General features: G+C 36.8%; 1 protein-coding gene and 2 long non-coding RNA genes across 3 annotated transcripts; all 3 read left to right on the top strand.

The window, feature by feature from the left end:
- The first annotated feature begins 2,883 nt into the window (after positions 1-2,883).
- LOC131937114 (cubilin) lies at positions 2,884-15,336 on the top strand. The gene is made up of 10 exons (XM_059294307.1): positions 2,884-3,213; positions 3,680-3,762; positions 4,875-5,001; positions 5,180-5,400; positions 5,541-5,798; positions 6,351-6,473; positions 6,722-6,976; positions 12,042-12,168; positions 12,738-12,961; positions 15,053-15,336. Exons 2-10 carry the CDS (start codon positions 3,699-3,701, stop codon positions 15,334-15,336), a joined length of 1,683 nt encoding a protein of 560 aa, XP_059150290.1. The 5' UTR covers positions 2,884-3,213; positions 3,680-3,698.
- On the top strand, positions 7,376-10,104 carry LOC131937081 (uncharacterized). The gene is made up of 3 exons (XR_009386160.1): positions 7,376-7,930; positions 8,346-8,579; positions 8,779-10,104. It is a non-coding gene; the product is annotated as an uncharacterized LOC131937081 (long non-coding RNA).
- A 294-nt stretch (positions 15,337-15,630) lies between the features above and the next one.
- LOC131937082 (uncharacterized) lies at positions 15,631-16,629 on the top strand. The gene is made up of 3 exons (XR_009386161.1): positions 15,631-15,748; positions 16,257-16,322; positions 16,505-16,629. It is a non-coding gene; the product is annotated as an uncharacterized LOC131937082 (long non-coding RNA).
- The last annotated feature ends 1,626 nt before the right edge of the window (positions 16,630-18,255 follow it).

Raw genomic sequence — 18,255 nt, 5'->3', positions numbered from 1 at the left:
GAAAAAAAGGCAAAATCTCTTTTATATATATATATATATATATATATATATATATATATATATATATATATATATATATATATAATATATATATAATATCATATATATATAATATATATAAATATATTAGTAGACTGTCTCACTACATTTTAAATTTATTTATCATTATACATCATTTCCTAATTTACTAATGTAATCTATTTCATTGTAATTGTGACGTATACTTATTGTGATACTACTAATCACAAAATAATATGATCTAATTCATTTCGGGCTTGATATAATCGTGTTTGAGGGAAATTTGAGGAAAAAGTAACTTCAAATCTGGTATGCCGGTCAAAAGTATTAAACACGGAGGTTTGAATGGGTTATGGTTTTCCGCGTTCGTTTTATTCAGATTTTTTTTTGCATTTGTATTTATAGTTTTAATAGCTACTAGACTACCCGTCATCCGTTGGATAACTGTGGGTTTCTGGGGTCATCCATCAAAAAACATCACGTCTGTCACTCAGAGGCATAGCGACCCTTCCCGGCGCCCGGGGACAAACTTTTCGATTTGAACCCCCCCCCCAGCAGGATTTCGATTTGCAACCCCCCCCCCCCCTCAAACTTTTGATGTGCACCCCCCCCCCCCCTCAAACTTTCGATTTGCACCCCTCAACCTTTCAATTTATTTTTCCAACCCATTTTGGCGCCCCCTAAGGTCGGCGCCCGGGGACATATGTCCCCCCCTTGCCCCCCCCCCGCCCCCCCCCCCCCGTCCTCGCTACGCTACTGCAGTGTAACTTATCGTCACAAAAAACAGACCCCACATTCAAAAATATGTTTTTTATCTTTTAAAAACACCGATTTCGGACTATCCCTTCATATACTGACGTCACAGGTGACCTACTCAACTTTACTTCACCTGCCCAGTGTCCCGCCAAGTCTCAGACAACATGTTTTTATCGTTTAAAAAACGATTCCAGCCGAGCATGTCTCTGACCACACTATCCCTTCATATGCTTAGGACAAAGAAACAGATGAACCCTACTTCACCTGCCCTGTGCCCCGCGAGGTCCTGATAGTCAACCTTATCATTCACATATAGGGCTTAAGAAAAAATAATAGAAAACGTAAAAAAAAAAGTTCTATTATTTTTTATGACACTGACTTTAAAATTTAGCCTTCATTCTCCAAAGCAAATTTTAAAATGCTTTTCTGGCATATCTAGCCCTGGCCACCTATACCATGTTTAAATAATGTGAACATCCGCCATTTTGCTCGTGGTAAACATGGCCTAAAATTGTTGTTAGCAGCCGACCACGCCTCCAAGTTAGTGAGTAATCCTACTATATCTAGATATAGAACCTAGATAAAAAAAAAATCCCATGTATTCTCGAATTAGATGATCATTGAAGCTAAACAAAGATTTATATAAAATAATTAAGGCCTGAATTAGATTCTAGATGTAGAATTTACATTAAGTCTAGATCTAGAATTTACATTGAGTCTAGAGTGACCTAGATCTAGGCTAGATCTAGATCTAGATCTAGAATCTAGGCTAGATTCAGAACTTTCCTTCGACAGCTGATCTTTAGATCTAGAGAAATTTATTGTAAAACTAAATGAAAAAAGACAGTTGAAAATTGATATAAGTGTTGGAACGTAATAAATACAGCAAACGGACGTGTTGTTAAAGTTATGACCGACAGAAAATTAGATTTAGAACGCGTTAAACTTTTGAATGGGAACACAATTTTCTTCGATAGACGCCGCCATTTTATTGTACTAAAGAGTAAACAAAAAACTGTGACGTCACGGTCCCGCCGAGTGTAGTGGTCGTTCTAATCTTTTTAAAAAAATAGGGTTACTCTATGTATGAATAAATCAATAAATTAATTAACGTCTTTAAATAAATTTGTGATTAACAGTCTGTCTGCATTAAACAATTATTCTCTACCTACATACTATTTTACAGCTCTCCAGATAGAGTAGAACATATCACAATACTCGATCAGCCAAACAAAAAAACAAACAAACAAACAAAAAAATAAATATTCAAACATGTAAACAAACTTGACTTTTAGTAGTATATAGATGTCATTCTTTAGTATGCTATATATTTCAATAATAATTTAGAGAAAAAAATTGCTTTTTAATTTGCTTAGTATAAAGCTATTAAAATGAGCTTTTTTGGCACCCCTATTATACTATTTAAAGAGCGATAAGTCATGGAAGAGGTTTGAAGGTTTTTGTCTTGCATTTTGTTTTTGCAAAAGTGTGTGTTAGTTACTGTAGAATAATCATTGCTGGAGTTGATCTGTTGGTTACAAAATCAGTAGTCTATCAAGGTGAAAAAATAAATATTTTGTTGTTTTTGGTCAGAATTAGGGTCCCCAAAACGGCCTACCCCCCCCCCCCCCTCCGAATTGCGGGATCTGTCATTAGGGTAGTTCCGCCACTGAATCCAATGACGTCTTTGCTGTCCCCTTCTACCTCCGAGCACTTCACAAGTTTAGCGCTTTACAAAATCTTAAACAAAGCAGTTTCTATTTTGAAAAAAATCATCCACACAAACATGGATTTTGCATCACGCACAATATTTCACATAAGTGATTTTATTTTTTTACTGTAAATATTGCATACAGCATATATTCAATAGTTTTTTATTGATAACTTTTTGTTTCTTTACCATATTCTGTATAATAATGGCCTTTTGAACACTCTAACGTAGGCCGATATAATGTATTTAATTAAGTATGATAGAAAAACCAAAACATATTAATGTTATCTTATCAGAGATGAAGCCATTTAAAGAATTTATCAAAAGGAAACCCAGCTAATAACATAATGATAAACTGCAATCAGATATTTGATTAAACTTTTGGTAGATAAATTTTAAACAAGGAAGTAAACAATATCCGCAACTAAACATAAAACACGAATATCCGTGTATTAATTTGTACACCAAAATACCGTAGTACATGAAATATTTGTATGATTAGAGTGAAGTATTGTCCATGAAGTGATGAAGTGAGGGCGAGGTTCTGTTGGTTTTACTTTGGGCAACAAGCAGCATATTCATGAAGGTCGAGTTCAGCTGTAACATAAAAAAACTGGATTGATGTTTTAACAGGCTATAGTCTGAATGGTGTTGGTATGGTTTGATTGTGTCTGGTATTAAACAGTTAAGTAACGCGATTTTACTTGCCAAAAGATAACTACCATATGGTAAGTATTTTACATTTCGAAAATCTATATCTAAATTACTCTTTAAAATCTAGCTCAATCTTCCTTACATTCACTAACACACACACCCACACACACACACACACGCACGCACAAACACACACACACATATATATATATATATATATAAATATATATACACACACATATATATATATATATATATATATATATATATATATATATATATATATATATATATATATATATATGTATATATATATATATATATATATATATATATATATATATATATATATATATATATATATATATATATATATATATATGTATATATATATATATATATATATATATATATATATATATATGTACATATATTTATATCTATTTATATTTATATATGTATATATGTGCATGTTTGTATTATTAATGCGTATGTGTGGTTAACAAAACATACTAAAAACCTAATGAAAATTATAAACAGATAAGCAAGTGCAATCAAAATGTACAACTTATTGAATCTACTTGGGATTCTTGTTATGTCATGGCTGGTGTCTGCTGATACAGGTAGGTCCGCTCAATAACATACTTTGTCTAGACATCTAAACGCCCACTTTAACCCGTGAATATTTTCTTATCAGCACTGAAGAGCTACTTCGTATTAAGTCCTACTTGTATCAATATATAACTACACCAGCTTTATCAGTAAACACACGCATTTGGAGAATATTAACCTGTTGGGTGCTGATTAGAAACTGTGTTTTTGTTAACTTAATGTTTCTCCTTTTATTTAGATAATCAATCTCTTTAAAGTAATTCAGCATATACCTACAATACAAAATAATCCAGATTGAATGTGAAAACCAATAAAAGTTTCACGTTTTAAATATTGTGATTTCGTTGATATACAAACTGTAGGGTCTATTTAATGTTGTTGTCTCTTAAAACATACACTATAGCATGCGAATAAAAAAAAATATTTCTTGTATGTATCCAGCTATCTATGAATCATTTATAGATTCAATTTAGATCTTGTAAATTTTCGTCATATCTGTAATGTAAACTGCACATTAACATCAAAACATTCTGTGAGATCCGCCTTTGTGTTGTTACAGGTGTAGGTTGTGTGGGTCATGTGTAGGTTGTGTGGGTCATGTGTAGGTTGTGTGGGTCATGTGTAGGTTGTGTGGGTCATGTGTAGGTTGTGTGGGTCATGTGTAGGTTGTGTGGGTCATGTGTGGGTCATGTGTAGGTTGTGTGGGTCATGTGTAGGTTGTGTGGGTCATGTGTAGATTTTTTTGGTCGTGTGTAGATTGTGTGGGTCGTGTGTAGGTTGTGTGGGTCGTGTGTAGGTTGTGTGGGTCATGTGTAGGTTGTGTGGGTCATGTGTAGGTTGTGTGGGTCATGTGTAGGTTGTGTGGGTCATGTGTAGATTTTTTTGGTCGTGTGTAGATTGTGTGGGTCGTGTGTAGGTTGTGTGGGTCGCGTGTAGGTTGTGTGGGTCGTGTGTAGGTTGTGTGGGTCATGTGTAGGTTGTGTGGGTCGTGTGTAGGTTGTGTGAGTCATGTGTGGGTCATGTGTAGGTTGTGTGGGTCATGTGTAGGTTGTGTGGGTCATGTGTAGGTTGTGAGGGTCATGTGTGGGTTGTGAGATCAGCCTTTGTGTTGTTTTATGTGTAGGTTGTGTGGATCACGTCTATGAGCAGGCTGGAACCATCACAACACCGAACTATCCTGATGTCTACCCCAAAAACATCACCTGTACCTGGACAATTAGGGCAGCACCTGGACAAATCGTTTCACTACAGTAACACGATTTACGATACGTTTATGTGATGTTCTAAATTAGGATTAGGCCTACTTTCTTTATGTTAATTGATATAGTATATATATATTGGTATCAAATTATAAAGTGCAATAGAAATTTTATATATATAATAGCTTACTCAACTTTTAACTTTAGGAAGGCGTATCATTTACTTCAGGTTCCAGACATTTAAACTGGACTTCTCTGACCAAGTGACATTTTACGACGGACCAGGCCCCATCTCTCCAGCCATTGGTCAGCCAGCGTATACAGGATTCCTTAACGAGAGCCAAGTCCAAGAATTCTTGATCCGGTCGACACAACCTGTGCTGCATATCGTGTTTCGTTCTGACACCAACATTTCTAGTTTTGGGTTTGGGGCTTCCTATTGGGCTCATGGTAAATTTATCTCAATAACTGATCACACAATGTTAACTATATTGACAAAAATCTAATCTGTTTACAGCAGAATAAGATTAGCATGTTCATCAACCGCAGCTTGACATATGCTTTGAATGTATCCCACTGTGTTGTTTAAGTGTGTCCAGCAATGACATATGGCCGGACGTGTGACAAACAGTGCGTGTGTAGACCGGAGAACACAGCAGGCTGTGACAACTTCAGTGGACGGTGCCACTGTAAGTCTGGCTGGACGGCAAGTGACTGTAGCCTTGACCTTGATGAGTGCCAGAACCCGAGCCAGTGCCCCGACCCCTACTCACAGTGTCTCAACTCACCTGGCGGGTACAGCTGTGTGTGTGCATCAGGACTGTCAGACACCAACGGAATATGCACAGGTAAGGTAGCATACACGTGTTATACAGACACCAACGGAATATGTACAGGTAAGGTAGCATACATGTGTTATACAGACATACACCAACGGAATATGAACAGGTAAGTTAGCATACACGTGTTACACACACAGACACCAACGGAATATGCACAGGTAAGACATCAACATAATATGCAACGTTAGGATACATGTATTATATCGACATACACCAACAACATATTCACAAGAAAGGTATAATTCTCTCGTGAATACAATAATGAGCGACATGAGTTAGAATATTACTATCTTCGACGGTTATAAAGAATAAAAACAAACTGAGACAATAACATCGATTTAACATTCCAGGATTAGAAGATAAGATTTTCCAAGGGTAAAAGTAGCTTTAAAAATGTGTGACATGTTGAGCCCCATGTAACTAAACAACAATTTCAGTAATCGTTTAACTTCGTTAACTACTTTACTGCCAACACAGTAGACTCAACAATGTACAATCTAAATGTAAATATATCTGCTTCCGATGAATTTTCAATCGTTCACGTTGTACCGCCTCTAGACGCGTGTTTGCACAACAAATGTTCCCATCTGTGTGGTGTTACAAGAACCAGCCCGTACACGGAGCAGTGCTATTGTCCCAGGGGGATGGTGCTAGACACGGCTGATGGGAGCTCGTGCATTGGTGAGTCGATGTTCTCAACGTTTAAATTTAATTAAATGCCACTTTGATACTATGCCATGACCTACATCTGAAATTTTTCTACGAACCGAAACTACGTAATTTGCAAACATAATCGTTCCATATAACTGAAGTTTTTTTTTAAAAACCAAGAATTGTTTTGTTTTTGCCTTATTTGGAAACACATTTAGTCCAGAGAGACAAGTATTAAGGTAGACATTAGGAAACGTAATTTTACTATTTTTCCACAGCTTGCCCGGAAATGACGTATGGCACTAGTTGTTCCAGCAATTGCACATGCGTACCAGCTAACACCAAGTCATGTGACAATGTAACTGGCCAGTGCGAATGTCTTGAAGGATGGACTGCTCTCGACTGTTCAGAAGAGACAGACAAATGTTTAGACACGGTCTGCCCGCCGTACTCTGATTGTGTCAGCAGGAATGGCACATCTAGTTGTCAGTGTCAAGGGAATAGCACGAATAATGTCATATGTGACAGTCTAGGCAAGTCAGTGACAGTCTAGGCAAGTCAGTGACAGTCTAGGCAAGTCAGTGACAGTCTAGGCAAGTCAGTTACAGTCTAGGCAAGTCAGTGACAGTCTAGGCAAGTCAGTGACAGTCTAGGCAAGTCAGTTACAGTCTAGGCAAGACAGAGACAATCTAGGCAAGTCAGTGACAGTCTAGGCAAGTCAGTGACAGTCTAGGCAAGTCAGTTACGGTCTAGGCAAGTCAGAGACAGTCTAGGCAAGTAAGTGACAATCTAGGCAAGACAGAGACAGACAGTCTAGGCAAGATAGAGACAATCTAGGCAAGACAGCGAGAAAATGCCAATGTGACAGAGAAGACTATGTCATCATCGTAAATATAAATCACTGAATTCAAACTCAATTATTCCTATTAAGGGGACCATCATGAGGATTTTCGATAAATCTTTTGAAAATATCGATTTTTCGATTATTATTGAAATAAACAATTCAACATCTTAGGAACACGTTTTTTCCACTAACTATGGCCAACTTTATATTAAAATATGTTTAAAAATGATTTTAAAATCATAACCATCGCTCAGTTTTTGTCAAAAAGCTAATTATTCGTCTACTTTGAGCCCCAATAATCGTACTTCATATTTTATCTACCCGCATGTGTCATACATCAATGGAAAGCTCTAAAATGGCTGCTTTTTTTAGTATCATGACCTATTTTCATCTAAAAATAGCAATGGACACAAAGACTCAACCAAACTCGAGAATTAGACTATAAATTTCAAATATACGCGATTCTATTGGTTGTTGTGAAAAATAAATATAACTTTGCGACTGAAGAGTCAAAATTTGAAGCTCTTTCGTCCCCGAAGTTACATTTCCGCCACGCAGTATCCAGAATAAACAACTGGTGGCAGCCATTTTTGTACTGCGAATCGACACTGTTCTTTTCATTTACAGTTTTGTTTTTGCTTTGGTAAGTAATAATTTTGTAATAAACAAATAAATAGATTACTCTTAATTGATGGATTAAGAAAATGTGTATGATTTAATGTTAAATTAGGCAGACGGTCATATATTTGACTATATTTTTCTCAGGTTCTAAATCTAGTTTTAGAATAAGATCAGTGAGTAGATCTATCTAGATCCAGGTCTCAACTACTTTTGTCCTATCTAACGAAATCTAGATCTAGATAGAATCTAGATCTAGAATCAAAATTTAGATCTGGGTCTAGTTACCAGGGACTGATGCAAGGTGCATTTTGTTAGCAAGTATAATACTAATTATATATATGGCATATATATATGCCTAGTTGATAAAAATTAGATCTAGCTAGATTGTAGTCGTAGTTATAAATCAATGAAACATTTTTTTCTTCTTCTTTGATCAGGCTACAAATAGGCATTGCCAAACAGAAGAGAGTAATCCAGGGATCAACCAAGGAAGCATGTTCAATTTCAACATGCAAAGCAGAACCATGAGGAAAACTATTGCTGCACCTGATGACTTTCTAAATACCTGAAGCCCTGGATATTATAGTAAGCTTCAACAGGACATGGTAAATTACTAGCAAGCATGGAATATCAGCTGTTATCAAAATGGAGACAGGATTTTTTATATCCAGGTTAGTTCAAGGAGTTACTGGTAATGTATTTATTAATTATGCATACACAAAGGTCTACTTTACCAGAATCTTATAAATACAGAGCGATAAAACTTGGTACTATTATTATACAACAGTAGTGAGTTTTGTTTATATAAATAAGAGAGTACAATCAATTTCATGTTATGTATTTCAAGGTAAATCTTTTTTCTTTTTATAGACTTCTGCAAGACTGCCATGGAATCTACACTAGACCAACAAGGTCATGAAGTTGGCCGCAGTGAAAGGTCTGTGGGCGAGATCGCTAACCGATAGATGACCAACTTCAACCAATGCCTAATCATCACACCACCTCTAACTCTATCCAAAAGAAGCCAATCATGGTGTTACTACAATGACTTTATGCCTTTCACTGTAAAACTAGATAGACATTCCTAACAGTAAAAGTTAAACTTTTTCGTCAGAGGTTGATGAATGAAATTTCTAGCCTGTATGACCCAAGATACCAGATGAGGATAACCCAGAGTGGCCAATACAAGATTGTAGTTATGTGTAAGGTGAAGAAAAGGAATTCTAGATAACACTAGCAGGTTTTAGCAGTTGTAGAAGGAAATCTAATTTTTACTTAGATAATGCTGCTGATAAAATTTAATTTTTACATTTTGTTTTGCATTAGTATATTTTTTTTTAAATTGCTAAATAGACCTAAAGCATCAAGTTTTAATTTAATCAACAAAGGCATGGTTACTTTTCAAGTTGGTATACTTGATAGCCAAGAATTTAGAGGTGAACTCCAAAAAAAATGTTTTCCCTTTTTATAATCCACAACTTTTTTTAGGGGTACATGTTTCTAATTTTACTCCTGGTTGTTTATTTGACAACATTTGCTTTATATAAACTGATATTTATGTGTACCACTGCACATTGTTCCTATAAATATAAGCATTGTATGATAATAACAATAAACCTATCTCTAAAACTGACTTGGCAATTGTTTTTTCCATTTTTCTCACATTTGTGTTTTTCGGCAATGTACAAAACCGTACGGAAAATTTCTCATTAATGAACAATCATTAGGGGTTCTAATTTTGCACAGCTATTAAAAATACATATATCTATTGAATGTCCTAGCAGAATTTAGTTTCTTTTGATAGTTTTTTTTTTACCAATTTTTTAAGGAATGGTATTCATTTTTTAATGTACGTTCCGAGACCATGTTTAGACAAAAATTCATAAAAAATAATCTAATAAAGATAGGAAAAAATCCCTTTGTCATTCAATAGATATATATATTTCAAAACAACATATGAAGTTTGTATACATTCTGTCATTTGGTTTAAAAACTACATTCCGTATAAAAATATAGCAATTATTAGGTAATTTTCACCTCATACGCCTCTCAAATACATATTTTTTGTTTTTTTACTCAGAATAAGATTTCTATATCTTAGTTAATACCCATGTTTCCATAATATAACAAAAAAATAGTACAGACACTGGATTTTAAATTTTTTTGCAAAACCTGATGACTCTCCCCTTAATTCATTTCATCATTATATAAAATTGGGTGTGCTTACAATACTATTCTTACTGTCACTTAAAATATTTGCTGAAGATATATATTATACTAGCGTACCCGTCCCCCGCGCGTTGCCGCGGGGATAGAAGAAAGTTTGACGAAATATATTAGGATTTCACCAACGCGTTATCAATTATAATAATATGTTCTTAGACGCGTGACCTTCTTTTCTAGAAATGAGTTATTTAAATGTAAACAATGCCTGTTCTTGGATCATAAATATCAGGACACGGGTTTACCTACACTACCGCATGAAAACTTTGAGTGTACATTAATCAGTTACCGAAATAATATGGTAGAACACACTTCGGTGACCGCCTCTGTGTAAGAGACGTAGAGGCCAGCTCTCACTACCGCATAGGCGCGGCGTACGACACCTGGCTCAATAAAACTAACTGGCGCCATCAGCCAAATAGCATCCTGTTAATAATGATGCAGATTTCGTTATTCGCTAAAGTGACACTAATGAACAGGATTTTTTTCTTTAACACGTAAAAAAAATTATTTGACGTGTTTTAAATATCACTAATGGTCTATTATTAGATGCTCGATCTCAATTTCTGACTGAATTGTCTAATAATAGATGCTTATTGCATCATTCGCAAAGTGACGAAACTCTACAGTAGGCTCCTCATATTCAAAAAGTTATTTTTTTCATCTTTCGCAAGGTGACGAAACTGTACAGAAGGATTTCCTCGCGTTGCAAAGTTATTTTTTGAAGCCTGTTGTAGTTTTACCGCTGAGTATAGTAGTACCCCTTACTCGCTATGCAGGACGCTCGATTAACGGATGCCAAGTGCCAACATAGTCGCTCTAAAACTCTGGGCGCCAAACCGTGTATTGACGAAAGTTGTACCCTATATGGCGCCGCCCATAAGAAACTTTAGTTTTCTTTTTCGCAGAAACATTCTCGGGAGTATTCTACTCCCTAAAGTTTCATGGCACTCGGATGAACCGCATCCGAGTTTTATTTTTTATATATCGTGTATAGAGAAACAAAATCGCTCCCCCACCCCCGGGGGGCGCAGCCCTTGCAGTATTAAACAATATTTTTTTGCAGAACCCTACTATTGAGTGATCTAATCATCTCCCCAAAGTTTCATGGTACACGTATGAATGGTGTGAAACCAAATTTTTATATACCGTATATAGAGAAAAATCGCACCCTCCCGTGGCGCCGCCCTTGCGAAATTAAAAATGATTTTTTACAGAACCCTTCCCTAGAGTAGTATAATGAACTCCCCAAAGTCTCATGGCTATCGGATGAACGATGCCAAACCAAAATCGACTTTTATTTTTATATACCGTTTATAGAAAATAGCAAATCGCGCCCTGTCTGGGCGCCACCCCTGCGAATTTGAAATATTTGAAATATTTTTTTCGCAGAAACCTTCCCAGCAGTATTTTCAACAACTTCCTAAAGTTTCATGGCGATCGTGTGAACGATGTCACGACAATTCACTTTTATTAATTTTATATACTGCATATTGAAAATAAATCGCACCCTCCCGTGGCGCCGCCCTTGCGAAATTAAAAATTATTTTTTTTACAGAACCCCTCCTTAGAGTGTTATTATGAACTCCTCAAAGCCTCATGGCTAGCAGATGAACGATGTCAAACCAAAATCGACTTTTTATTTTTATATACCGTATATAGAGAAAAACAAATCGCGCCCTGCCGGGGCGCCACCCCTGCGAATTTGAATTTTTCTTTTCGCAGAAACCTCCCCAGGAATATTCTAAACAACATCCTAAAGTTTCACGGCGATGTGATGAGAGGTGTAGTAATGCATAAAGGACAAACACACACACAAACACACAGACACACAGACATACATTGCTTTTTATATATACAGATAGATTGTGAATAAAATTAATTTACCCATTTGATGGTACCACTCCCAGAATGTGACCACATAATGACACAGACATTTGGAGAACTGACCAGTCCTAACTACCCGGGATATTACTACAGCATGGCCAACTGCACGTGGAAGATTACGGTCTCTCAGGGGATGCTAATCTCACTCAGGTGAGGTGATCTCATTCAGGTGAGGTGATCTCACCGAGGTGAGGTAATATCATTCAGGTGAGGTAATCTCAGGTGAGGTGACTCACTCAGGTGAGGTGATCTCACTCAGGTGAGGTGACTCACTCGGGTGAGGTGATCTCATTCAGGTAAGGTGATCTCAGGTAAGGCAATCTCATTCAAGTAGAGGTAATGCTGAGTTTTAGTGGGTTACGGTACAGGTGAGGTAATTTCACTAAGGTGAGTAAAGGTTGAGTTTCAGTAGGTAATGGTAAAGATAAAATGGCTTCACTCAGTTTGGCTTGGAAAAAAGTGAATTTTTTAAGGTAATGCTGATACCGCTGAGTTTAGAAAAAGTATTGTATGTTTAATGAAAGGCCCGGTTTAATTATCTCATGTAATGGATATCAACTACTTTTAACAAAAAAAAAAACCTTTAAACTCGCTAAAATAAAACATTAAAAGACAAAAGCAACATGCTAAAAATATGCATAATTATAGTTTTAGTCTGGCTAACATCGCACGCAAATGTGAGTATGACTTGATTGTTACAGAGCTTAATTCTGTAACAGGTTCAAACAGTTTAACCTTGGGCTAGATGACCCACATTGCACCAGAGACCGTGTCGTTATTTATGACGGTGATGACGTCAACGATCGAGTCCTGGGAAAGTTTTGTGGCAGAAGTGTGACGACCATCGTCAGGTCCACCAACAACGCCATGTTTGTTGTCTTCACGTCTGACGATGTCAACTCTGGACAGGAAGTTGGCTTTAGCGCCACCTACATCTCACACCGTAAGTGGATTCAAATTACCATGGTAACGAGACAACTTGAGCAAACTCAAATCAAACGAGATCTTATTCAAAACAAGAAAATAATATTTTGGTTAACAATCAAATGAGTTTGCACTGAAATCTTTGTATGAACATTAAAAATTTAGAAAATACTTAAATATTTCTGCGAACGGTGAAATTTAAAATGTACAATTTAACTAATGTCATACAGTGTTTCTTCCAGACTTTTTTCTCCGGGGGGGCACTTGAAATTTTCGGGGGGGCGGTAGACTTTCTTCGGGGGGGCGGACACTGTTAAAAGTATATATTTTCTATATAAATGATATAAATTTCATTTCGTTCGGGGGGGCGGTAAAAATTTTTCGGGGGGGCTTCGCCCCCCCGAAGAGATGCCTGGAAGAAACTCTGATGTCATACCAAAAATCTATAACAGGGGTCTCCAAACTACGGCCCGCGGGCCGGCGCGAGGTCATTTCATCCGGCCCGCGGCGATCTTTTTGTCCACTGAATAAATGTTTGTTAGAGGTGCCTGGGGAAATTTGCCCAGAAAATTCAAAACAATTTGAAAATGTAGTTTAGGGTGCAAATATCATTGCCCGCCGTGTTGCAGACATTGGTGAAAACATCGTGACTCAAATAGCGAAAAATGCAAGCAAGCTTCGCCATTTTTCATTTGCAATGGATGAGTCGCTTGACAGTTGTTCCACCTCAACTTCTTGTGTTCATTAGAGGTGTGGATGAAGACATGAACATAACACAAGAGCTGGCTTCCCTACATAGGATGTATGACACTGTTACCGGAGAGAATATCTTACCATAGATAGTTCAGAGACAAACACAAAATCGCAAAATTGATCATATTTCACATCAGTAAGATTGCTCATTTTGCGATAAAGTTCTGAGCAGAATATTTAAATTAAGAAATGAATAGGTGACTTCCTGAAAGTAAAGGCAAGCCACAGCTATTATTGTCTGATGAAGAGTGAACAACTCGACACACTTTCAGCAGTGCAAGGATTAACGGCTGAAGCAAAACCACTGAGTTCCCACGTCATTAACATACGAGATAATCAAATACCTCCAGTTGCAGTTTCAGTAGCGGTTCTCTTACTTGGATTCAAAGGCAGAAGAAGTGTGACTGTTTCAAAGCCCATTTGAAACAATTGTGGCCAGTTGCAAAGATGAACTGCAGCTGAAGGTCATTAGACACACGTTCACAGAAGGGCAGATGGGTTTTTATAAGTTTTTGCACAAGGAAGACTTTCCTAATATTAAAACTTCTGCATCAAAGTACCTTTTAAATTTTGGAACAACATACCTGTTTGAACAAACATTTTCAAGAATGAAATACGTTAAGAATAATTTGAGAGCAGAATAAACTTGGACCTTGAGTGTGTTGTCGACACCCGAAAGTGTTTCTTCCAGACTTTTTAACACGCGGGGGGGGGGGGGGGGGTAAGAGATGGGGGTGGACACTTAAAATGTGTATATATTTCTATTTAAATTATATTTTGTTGGGGGGGGGGGGCGCCACCACCCCGAAGAGATGCCTTAAAGAAACTCTGGCCCCCGAACTGATATTTGATAGTTAATGCGGCCCTCGGGCTGAAAAGTTTGGAGACCCCTGATCTATAATATAAGCGGGCTGGTAGTGGGCCATTCCTTCCGTCATTGCTATAGATTTTGGAACCATAAAAGTAAACACCACTTGCCGTACATTTATTTGCATCGCATTGTTTTATTGCAAGTTATGGAGTAGGATCTATTTATGTGACTTAAGTTTTTTTATGCTGGAAAGACTCTCTTTGGGCGCGGACGCCTAGGAAAGCGTGTTGTTGGGTGATGATTCTAATGTGGTTGTGTTGTGGTAGTGTTGTGGTTGTGTTGTGGTTGTGTTGTGGTTGTGTTTTTCTTTGTTTTGTTTTGTTCCCAAGTTGGTACATTTAAAAAAGATTTACCGAGGCGGACCACGGGTATGCAGCTAGTAAGTATATGTTTGTGTTAAGTTGTCCACTAAGGTAGTAGACTTAAAACAGTATAAGTAATGCAGCTACAACCTCACTACTGTTGCCCCCCCCCCCCCCCCCCCAGGCTGCCAACACTTCATGTACGGTGAGAACTGCTCCCAGACCTGTAGATGTACAGAACGGAACACTTTATTCTACAACAACATCTACGGCTCCTGCCTGTGTCGGGACGGGTGGAGGGGCGACACTTGCAACGATGACGTGGACGAGTGTGAGGGCAACAAGGACACACTGTGTCCACGTAATTCTGTGTGTGTCAATGACCCCGGGACTTTCACGTGTCCGTGTAAGCCTGGCTATATCAACAATGACGTCAACGGTTGCGATGGTAAGATGTTAACAATGTGATGTTAATGTACAGTTAAAGTGCAGTTAGGAAAGTTATTTAGAAAGAAAACTTGCATCTACATGCTATGTGATAGGTTATTTAGTTACTTAATAAGTAGGCCTACATACAAAATGCCTACAATGAAAGTAAAAACAGTGAAAACTAACAAGCAAAAAAACTGCTTAAATGATTAACTAATGATTAAATAGAAAATTGCCGTTAAAATAATTCTTTATGTTTGATTTGTATTTTTAGAGTGGTTGATGTAAAAATAATAATTCGTAAATCTAAAAATTGATGCCTTTGGTTATTTAGTTTTTAACAGTTGCTTTGGCAAAGCATGTTCACATTCGTGTTACATGAAAAACGGCGAAGAAAATTGTGTTTGTCCAGATGGACTGGAGCTGGACACAGACGGGATGACGTGTATAGGTAGGCAATTTTAGACCCTCAACTTGAGATCATTAAGTTGTATTGAAGGAACATTTTAGTACGGTACTAGGTGGGTTATGTCCAGGGGCGTAACGAGGGGGGGGCGGGGGTGCGGACCGCACCGGGTGACACCATTTAGGGGGGGGGGGGGTGACACCAAGGCAAAAAATAGGAAAAGATATAGAGAAAAACTCGAGGGGGGGGGGGTGCAAATCGAAAGTTTGAGGGGGGTGCTAATCAAAAGTTTGAGGTGGGGGGGGGGTGCAAATCGAAAATTTGAAAGTTTGTCCCTGGGAAGGGCCTCTATGCCTCTGGAGGGTAACACCATTAAGTGCCGCACCTGGTGACACCCGACCTCGCTACGCCACTGGTTATGTCCATCAAATTGAGCGCACTAGTTGTATTCAAGGTACTGGGAGGGTTTTGTACACGAGATGTCAATAACCAAGGTACACATGCCGACCACAAATTAATTTAATAAAGTTCGCATGTTTACTTCCTGGTATAGGAGTGGAGAATCTCGTCTGTGACGATAAATATCAAGTCGATCATCAGGGAAGATCGGAGGTGTTAGGTAATGTATGCATTGATTCGTTTGCTGGTTTGGAAGTGCTACAATTCTTCTTATCATAACACTGCATTCACTCAATATTGATTTCTCTTCACCATATATATATATATATATATATATATATATATATATATATATATATATATATATACATATTTCTTTATATATTTCTTTATTTGAACTAGGTATGGAAGACATACTGCTGAAAGAATGTCAGTCTGTTTGTGTATTTGATAACGTGCACTGTACAGCAGCTTTACATTAGGTGAGACCCAGGTGTCATTATAAGCTAAATTAGCAACAGTTTACATAAGCAGGTGTCATTGTTAGCTAAACCAGTGACAGTTTGCATAAGCGTTAGCCATATATTGTTTTGAAATTGCGACATTATGTTCGCTTGAGATTGCTTAATTAAAGAATTTTAAGGTAACGAAATGAGACATTCGAAAATTATTACTTAAACAATACAAGAAACATAAGAATATAGCCTACCTCTCCAGCTCCTCCTGTGGAGCTATTTTTAAATTATTTCACCGAAATTAATATTAAACTGAAACTTCCTTGTTTATTTGTTACGTAAATCAATATACGGCCTCTCCTGTCCCGCACTAACGCAAGGTGGTTTTTACAAGCTTTTATTTAACTCACTTCCTCGTCAGTCTGTCGTCAGTCTGTCGTCAGTCTGTCTAGACGGAAACGCAGGAGTGAAAATTCGGGCAGTTCTACTTGACCGATACGATTCACAGTTGGCACGTGGGTCAAGACATGAAGACAATGCAATCTGAAACTAAATTTGACTTAATTAAATGCCTAATTAATTTTTTATGAATTAATAAAAATTTGGACCGAATTAGTAGGCATGTCTAGCCAACCACACCACACGCGTCATCACCTTCAATAGCTGCGCCATCACATAATGGCTGCGTTCAAAAACAATTGCGCGCCTACTGAACGTGATGTTCAGTAGGCGCGCAATGGTTTTAGTCATGTAACTCTATTGTAAATAAAACATGTAAAGTACTGAAAAAAAAATTCATAAAAAACGTTTTAATAACAAGCTTTTATGTAATGATGCACTAAAAAGTAGAAAATAAATTATAGACTACTATTTAAATAACTATAAAGAAAAGCGTGGGTGTCTTCCTTAACATTAGTAAAGGTATCCAATAGATACTAAAGTGACCCACGCTTTTCTTTATAGTTATTTAAATAGTAGTCTATAATTTATTTTCTACTTTTTAGTGCATCATTACATAAAAGCTTGTTATTAAAACGTTTTTTATGAATTTTTTATGCTTATACATTTATACTTATACATTATCTTTGTATTAAAGAAAGCTAATCAGTTTTCTTTTCTCAATTTATAAAATTTTAAAATATTTGTTTTATTTTCAATGTTTTTTTATATCTTCTAGCTTGTCAAAGATGTGTTGTGTGTAATCATAAGTGTACACGGGAGCAAACATATTTTGATTTTGTTATATAATAAATGTAAGAATAAAGAAAATAAAAAAAAGTATTTAACTTCAGTTATGTTATATTTGTTTTGGTGAATATGTGTCTATACAGTTTTATAATGTACTTAACGGTGGGGGAAGGGGGTTGGGGGGGGGGGGGGTAGGACTACACTCGTTACTGTTACTTAGCACAAACGCACTACTAAATTAAAGAATCATACTTTATCTACTCTACCTGTAAATAAAATGTCAAATTTGAAACTGATTCTCTTATCAGAAATATAAACTGTCGAATATCATCAGTGAAGATAACTGATACGCCTTAAATTTTACTTCCTTGTTTAGTAAAGATGTTTTTAATTAGGAAAAACTGAAAATAAAAACATATTGCTCCTATTACGCTTTTAAACTAGCTTAGGTTATTCAAGGTTCAGTTGATATGTGCGTATATGTAACATACACCATGTAAACAATGTAGG

The sequence above is a fragment of the Physella acuta genome, unplaced genomic scaffold, assembly GCF_028476545.2.
Source record: "Physella acuta isolate Inbredline_101_S28 unplaced genomic scaffold, ASM2847654v3 ptg000200l, whole genome shotgun sequence".
Taxonomy (NCBI): domain Eukaryota; kingdom Metazoa; phylum Mollusca; class Gastropoda; family Physidae; genus Physella; species Physella acuta.
This window is presented reverse-complemented; position numbering and strand designations above follow the sequence as displayed.

What these genes read in the sequence shown, in the direction of transcription:
- LOC131937114 (XM_059294307.1), top strand. Translation starts at nt 3,699, where the DNA reads ATGTACAACTTATTGAATCTACTTGGGATTCTTGTTATGTCATGGCTG. An exon ending in GGGATGCTAATCTCACTCAG is followed by an intron (nt 12,169 to 12,737) that starts GTGAGGTGATCT and finishes ATTCTGTAACAG; the next exon opens with GTTCAAACAGTTTAACCTTG. An exon ending in CGCCACCTACATCTCACACC is followed by an intron (nt 12,962 to 15,052) that starts GTAAGTGGATTC and finishes CCCCCCCCCCAG; the next exon opens with GCTGCCAACACTTCATGTAC.